We start from the raw sequence: 7,875 nt of genomic DNA on the forward strand, positions 1-7,875 counted from the left end.
GGTCACCTCTGACACGTGTGTCATGGGTTCGCCATCACTGCTTTAGTCTATTAATAATGGTACATAGCAGTATTATGGAAGCCCAACTGTGAAATTAAGGATAGCAGTAAAGTAAACATGGTCTTACCTGTCTTTTTTTGGATGAGCTCTCACTTCCACTTAATAATTTCTCCCTGTGTTTTTCTAGTTCTTTCTTCCAGTTCTGCAAAAAGGTTATAAACACCATTGGAGCACATCTATCCCCTTACAATACATCTAATATGTAAGACAGCCACTGTTTCCTTTCTCAATCCTCTCACCCATCCAGCCTCTAATTACAAAAGATACTCCAGGTGCCGGAATCCTCTACTCTATCACCAAACAAGCCTTTGCCAGTTGTTTTCTAAGAGGACATTAAGAGATGGGAATTCTCCACTGTATATTGAGACTAGGTATTACTGAGGCTAGGATTTTTTTCTAAAAAAATGGTTAGATTTTTTTTCCAAACAGTAAAAATTAAATTAATCTATACTGTGGCTGAAATGCTGATCCGTGTTTGTAATCAAAGCAAGCAAATATCACCATGGAAATCTCAGGATAAGATTTGGATGAGGGAGAGAAGGGGCAGAACATTTAGAAAACTTCAAGATGATTTAAATTACTGTAAGATGATTTTCCTCTCTTTCTTAACGCAGTCATACATTTATACACAAACCTGTACTCAATAAAACAAAAACACCTATGAAATACAGAGCCCCCTTAACCTAAAGAGGTAGGAGAAAACCCTTCATTTATTAAAAAATTATTTCATTCTTCTTACAACATTAGCCTATTTTTTTTTAAAGGTACAAACCTCATTCATTTTTTCTTCAAATTCAGCCAATGCCTTGGAGCCTTTCTTTTTCTTTTCTAGTTGTTCTTTCACTTCTTCCCTTAAAAAATAGAATATACAAATGTTTTTAAGCAATTCAAATTAGGGATGGATGCTTATAAATAAAACAAAATTTCATAAAGTTACCTTAGTATCCTAACTTTTAAACCTCCATTCCAGTGTTGATGCACTTTGAATTTGTGTTCACATCCTTCTGAATCAATTATCATAATAAAGCCTAACAGATAACACTAATCACTCCTTTTCTAAACATGGATTATAAAAGTTTAATACAGAAGACATTTGAGTACTACACGTTACAGGCACTGTTTTAAATATATTTTCCTTCAATCCTCACAACAATCCTATGAGAAAAAGTATTCTTTTACTTCAAGATGAATTAAATTACTGTAGCTGCAATCTGGGGCAGCTTAGAAATCTGCCTAGTGTCACAAAGCTATTGTAGTTTCAGCATTAGAGTGAGCTAAGGTCTATTTGACTGAAACATTACCTTCTATTAGTAAATCACCCATCTTATAATGTACCTCACCATGTGCAGAAAAGAGAGCACAGACACCTGACTGCTTATTTGTAGAAAGGTCTGCTTACACAACTGGCTCTGGCTGGTGTCTAGGAACTTGGATTTTAGGTGGGTCCTTGCCATTCCCTGGTAAGAGTGGTTTACTGTGCCTGTTTGTACAAACTTTATAGTTTAGGCTGAACACCTGCATTCCTTCTGGGAGTCTGGAGTTTTGGCACCTGATAGGCAGAGGCTGGCCAGTTCTCAACTAAAACCCTGGGCACACAGACTCCCCATGAACTCCCTTGGTTGGCAACATCTCACATGTGTTATCACAACTCTTGCTACGGGAATTCACACACGTCCTGTGCAACTGCACAAGAGAGGAAGCCTTGGAAGGCTGCATCCGTCTCCCTCAGACTTCACCCCCGTGCCTTCTCCTTTTGCTGACTGTGGCGGGTATCCTCATTGTAATGAATCTTACCCACAAGCACAACTACCTGTGAGTCCTAGCGAATTACTCAACCTTGGAGTTTTCTTGGGGACCTCTGACACACGTTATACTTGATGGAGCACAATCCTCTTTAAATTCATTCCTTACCCCCAATTTTAAAGACAAAATATATTTTGTTTTGGGATAATTTGTTTTCCGGTATGCTGCAACAGTCAATAATAGCACTCATGAATTCTGTAAGAGATGGACATGCTTACTTCCTGTTTAAGTCAAAGGAAGGATCCCCTTATATATGCAAGCACAACTTTCAACTATAGTTGCCCAGCTCCCCGAGGCACTTAGGAGTCTAAACTGACAACTCTCAAGCTTGTCATGTGTTACCTCAAGAATATGATATTTAATAATAAGGAAGACACTAAAAATAGTAAGGCCAGTGCTATGACCGTTATTTACAAAAGATTAGTGCCACTCAACCAGGGCAAAAAACATCAATTTAAAGCAAAAATCTTACAATGGGAAAAGCCAGCAGATAAAACTAGAAACAAGGCCTAACATTATCCTAACACCTAGTTACACATCAATGAAGGATGAGCTTACTCAAATTTATCATTTTAAAAAGAACAATGCAAGGTTAAGTTCATTTTTCAGGAATAGAGAAGAGATTGGTGTGAAAAGATTATCTGGTAGTGTGTTAGCTATTTTGGGTGGTGGGTTCTCAAATGTTTGCTTTACACTCATGCATGTGTTTCATACATTTAAAAAACACCTATCAAATATTACTTCAAAATTACATATCTGGCAGTTGCTTGGCAATCAATAAAAGTTATAACAATAACCGCTTAAACATATATGAACATTTCATAAATAGGTAAATTATTTCACAAATACCATGTAGGCCTTGGTCGATTCAGATAATCTTGGATTGTTGGCCCTGAAGACTGGACTGGACCCCTTGATCTGGCCATTGCTATTGGGTTCATATAGGCCTTGAGGAAAGAACAAAAATTTACTTCATTAAAATAACCATTAAAAATACAAAAGCTCACTTAATTTTTTAAAAAATGTTTTTATTGATTTTAAAGGGAGAGGGAGAGGGAGAGAGGGAGAGAGAGGAAAACAACTATGTGAAAAACACCAATTGGCAGTCTCGTACATTCCCCCTACTGGGGATTGAGCCTGCAACTCAGGTATGTGCCCTGATGGGGAATTCATCAAGCAAACTTTCAGTTGATGGGACGACACTCCACCACCTGAGCCACAACAGCAGGGCTAGTATTCTGTTTCTTATTTAAGGCAAGGATTAATGGTATCAAAGCAAATGGTATTTGTTAGTATATAGGTTCTTTGGTTTATCTCTTCTCGTTTCCCCAACTCCACATCAAGGTATGTCAGTCTGTTCCATGCCTCCATGCTTCAGGTCTTATTTGTTGGTCAATTCATCTGTTCATTAGATTCTACAAATAAGTGAGATCATGTGATATTTGTCTTTCTCAGTTTGTGCTCTTAATCTTTAAACAATACTTTTCCTAAGCACGAGAAACTTTTAAAACAAAAAAGGTAACTGTTTTACAAAGGTAAAGCTTTTTCACTTGTTATACTTCAGTGTGAAAAAGAACACCAACATGAAGGGGTGGGTGGTTAGGCATTAGTTAAAATAAAGAAATTGTGTCATTTCTTGAAACATCTCACTATCACTCAATTGCTTTAAATGCTTTTATTAATATACTAGAGGCCCAGTGCACAAAAATTTGTGCACTCGTGGGGCGGGGTCCCTCAGCCCGGCCTGTGCCCTCTCGCAGTCTGGGACCCCTCGGGAGATAACGACCTGCTGGCTTAGGCCTGCTCCCGAGTGGCAGAGGGCAGGCCCAATCCCTAGGTGCAGCCCCTGGTTGGGCTCAGAGCAGGGCTGATTGGGGAGTTGGGGTGCCGCCCCCTGTCATGCACAGAGCAGGGCGGACCGGGAGGTTGCGACGCCACCCCCTGTCACTCACAGAGCAGGGCCAATCAGGGGGTTGGGGCTCTGTACCCTGTCACGCACAGAGCAGGGTCGATCAGGGGGTTGGTCGCCCCATGCAGCCTGCTGTTCAGTCGTTTGGTTGTCCCTCACTAACCCCCCTGCTGGTCTGGTTGCCCCACGCAACCTGCTGTTTGGTTGTCTGTCCGGTTGTTTCAGTCCTGACGGCCCATGGCTTTTTATATATTAGGGTTGTGACTCCAAACTGCTGCATGAGTTTGGGTAAAAGAAAAAAAATCTGTTTTTGAAACTCAGGATGGCAAACTGGGCTCATAGGAATTTAAGTGGGCAGGTTGGAAAGAGCATGCAGTAAAATTAAGGACAAAATGTGCAGAACTGCATTTGTTACTTTAATTACCTATTTTTATCTAGAGGAGACATCTACTTAGAACAAAGTAACAGAAAAAACACACAAAAACCCATGAAGGAAACTTCTGGAAAACAATGGGCACAAAGAGTGACTGACCATCATGAATTTAAGGGCCCTTTATAAATCTCGAGAATTAAAATGTTCAATTAAAACACATACACACACCCTCTGTTCAAGAATGCTCAATATCGCCCTAACCGGTTTGGCTCAGTGGATAGAGAGTCGGCCTGCAGACTGAAAGGTCCCAGATTGGATTCTGGTCAAGGGCATGTACTTTGGTTGTGGGCACAGTGCCAGTGGGGGGTGTGCAGGAGGCAGTTGATCGATGTTTCTCTCTCATCGATGTTTCTAACTCTCTATCCTCTCTCCCTTCCTCTCTGGAAAAAAATCAATAAAATATATTAAAAAATAAAAGAATGCTCAATATCAAAGGCAACCCTAATGTAGCTATGGACTTTGGGTAAAAATGGTGTGTCCATGTCAGTTCATCAATTGTAACAAATGTACCTGGAGCAGGATGTTGATAATGGGGGAGGCTGTGTACATGTTGGCACAGGGAGTATATGGAACTCTACTTTCTGCTCCATCTTGCTGTGAACCTAAAATTGCTGTAAAATATAATCCATTAAAATTTTTTTCCACTGAAATTTAATGGTTCTTTTTTAAAAAATATATTTTATTGATTTTTCACAGAGAGGAAGGAGAGAGACAGAGAGCTAGAAACATCGATGAGAGAGAAACACCGATCAGCTGCCTCCTGCACACTCCCCACTGAGGATGTGCCCGCAACCAAGGTACATGCCCTTGACCAGAATCGAACCCGGGACCCTTCAGTCCGCAGGCCAACGCTCTATCCACTGAGCCAAACCGGTTAGGGCAATTTAATGGTTCTTTAAAAAGCAATTGTGTCATCTTTAAAACTATGATTTTATCAATGTAAGAAGAAAAATGCCAATATTTTCATTTTGTTTTTTCTTCTTTTTTTTTCTCTCTTTATTAAGGTATTACATATAATTTATCTTTCTCTGACTGGCTTATTTCGCTTAGCATAATGCTCTCCAGGTCCATCCATGCTGTTGCAAATGTTAAGAATCCCTTCTCATTTTGTTATTCAAATTCAAGAATTATTATTACTGGGCTAAGTATCAGATGATCCAAGCTTTGGTCCCAATTTAAACAGTTCCATCGCCTCCTCCATTACAACGGAACACTGAATTTGACAACCCGTGTCTTTTCATGTTTTCACATACCAACAACCTTTGAAGTGCAAACCAAATGTCACCAGAACACTCTGCGCCAAGACACCACGCAGAGAAACAAGCAGAGACCAGAGTTATCAAAATGCCCTGCGGTAAGTGAAGCTCGCTTGTGAACATTTTCCAAATGCTTTAAAGGAATGCTTTGTACCAACCAACATATCCCGAGTGAAACAAAACATCCCAGGCCTCCGTATGAACCCGGACCCAAGGCCTGATACATTCTAAACATTCAAGGCCCAGGCACATCACAGAGCCCAAGCACTCAACACTCCAAGCCTGAAGGATGGTCCAGCAGACACCACTTCCACTCCAGGAGGCCCAGGATACAAGCTCCGACCCACAGCCAGGGAAGCGGGAGAAAAGAACACGCTTCAACCTTGTACTCAACGCTCACGAGGGTTGTTTCTAAGACACCTTTGATTTATGAAGTCTACATAAAATTAAAACAAACGTTTTGAAGACGGAAAAAGTCATCATTTCATACAAGCAAAGATCATTCAGCACCCCCCGCCCCCCCAAAAAACAACCGTGCAAAGGAAATAATCGTTGAGAAAAAGCGAGTCCATTCAATTTAGTACATTGACTTTCATTTGCATCTATCTTTTTATTTTGGTGTTCAGTGGTCAAAACCCCGGCATAAGCAAGCCTAGGAACTGGAAGGCTGCCACCCACGTTTACTGCTCATCTTCTGTGTTCACGGCCCATCCGATCGGCGGCAGAACCTGGGTTTTCCAAGCCAAGCCACCGAGCAGCCACCTAGAATGCCTTCTTCCCATCCCCACCTGCAAGAGCACCTTCTCTTTTGAATGCCCTCGGAGCCTCAAGCCTCCATCAGATGTCATTTCCTACCCTACCATTTATGTACCTCTTTTTATCTCACCTCCTAGAATAACAACTTCCATGCCAAGCACTTGCCTGGCTGTCTTCCCTTCCGTGGTCTCAACGATAGGTTGAGGGTTATCACTGATGTGTTACAGAAGAGGAAACTGAGGCTCAGAGAGAGGCAGCTGATATTGCGTCACCCAGCTCCCGCGGGATCAAAACCGATATCCCAAACAGTCAACACTCCCAGCCGACTCCAAAGCCAGCTATTTTCACGCCATCCAGTCCCGCCCGGGGCCTCCTAGGTGCCAGGCAGCGCTGGGCGAGGCGGACCCTCAGCCACATGCCTCGACCCCGGTGTTGCAAACGGGAGCGCGCCTGCGCCAGAACCAGGGCGCAGGGACCGCGTAGGAGGCCCCCGCGCCTCCATCCCACCTGGATGCGGTGGGGCGCGAGCCCCCGCGCCTCCACGAACCTCGGACTTATCGGAGAGAACCGGTCTCCCTGAGCTCTTGCAGCTCTAAAAATAAGGGGGGGGGGAGGGGCACTGCTGGCCCCAGTACAGCAGACAGGGAGCCAGGGAGCACTGGAAAGGCTGCGGCGTGGCTGAGGGTAGTGGAGCAAAGTGGGGGGCGAGAGGGGAGAGGAAAAAGGGAGGGAAGAGTGAGGGGGGCCCCCGAAGGCGCCAACAGCGAGCTCGGCGCACGCGCGTCCCGAACCAGCGTGGGGGCTGCGGGTGGGGGAGGCTGGGTCTCCAGGCTCCAGGTCCCAGCGCCACAACCGATCCTCAGGCCCGGCCGGGAAGGCTGAGGGAGCCCGCTCTTCGGCCGCGGGCCCCACGTCGCCCCATTGTTCCTCCCGCCAGATACTCACCACCCGGTTGTCCCGCTTCCCCATGGTGCCGGGCTGAGCGAACCGTGAGACGCCGAGAGAGACGAGGCCAGCGGAGCGTCCGAAGCGGGCGCTCACGGGACCTTCTGTCGATGCCCCGCCCCGCCCAGAGAGCGGCGCCGCGCGGACCGTACGGCCGCGTCTGGCCACAGCGCCACCTGTCGGCGCGGAGGAGAGGCCAGCGCCGGCGGTCACCCATTCCACTTCTTCACCACCCACCGGGGACAGGCTCTCTGTGCAGCAGCCTTCACCAAGACAGCTCACCTCCGTTTGGCATTGCATTGTCAGACGCAGGTGTGAGACACTTGAAAGCATGTGCTTTCCTTATAAACTCACACTGGCTTTGGAGGGGTGAAGGAGAGTTGAGAAGTGGCATTACAGGTAACTTATGAAGGTGGGCAGAATTCCCACGGAGGATCTGATTGGGAAGGACATTCCAAACAGAGGGAACGGCCTGAGTGAAAGGAAAAGGGATGTGGCAGCACAGACCACGTCTGGTAGAGGGGAAACAAGGTTGGAAAGGTACATTGGAGCTGGAGGCCGAGGGCCTTGATTGTCAAGGGAAGACATTTTAATTTATTCTGCAGGCAAAGCTTTTTGAATACAGGGAGTAACATGAGCATTGATGAAAGGCAAAGTTTTAAATAGTGACAATAATACTAATTGACTGGGGGAGGGATTTTCACCTTGAAGAA

The 7,875-nt window shown here is 44.7% G+C and overlaps 1 protein-coding gene across 2 annotated transcripts in view; it reads right to left on the reverse strand.

Moving 5' to 3' along the window:
- The window catches only part of FAM133B (family with sequence similarity 133 member B), a 19,856-nt gene extending 12,379 nt beyond the window's left edge, over positions 1-7,477 (reverse strand). The window contains exons 1-5 of one of the 2 annotated variants that reach the window (XM_006779206.2): positions 7,163-7,394; positions 4,716-4,816; positions 2,713-2,810; positions 833-911; positions 128-202 (exon numbers count right to left, since the gene is read on the reverse strand). In XM_006779206.2, the coding sequence (XP_006779269.1) occupies positions 128-202; positions 833-911; positions 2,713-2,810; positions 4,716-4,816; positions 7,163-7,379 (570 nt within the window). In that variant the 5' untranslated portion in view covers positions 7,380-7,394. Of the gene's footprint in view, positions 1-127; positions 203-832; positions 912-2,712; positions 2,811-4,715; positions 4,817-7,162 lie in introns of both variants that reach the window. The other variant, XM_015558312.1, reaches the window with a different exon arrangement.
- Positions 7,478-7,875: the final 398 nt, after the last annotated feature.

This window comes from Myotis davidii, unplaced genomic scaffold, assembly GCF_000327345.1.
Source record: "Myotis davidii unplaced genomic scaffold, ASM32734v1 scaffold187, whole genome shotgun sequence".
Classification (NCBI taxonomy): Eukaryota; Metazoa; Chordata; class Mammalia; order Chiroptera; family Vespertilionidae; genus Myotis; species Myotis davidii.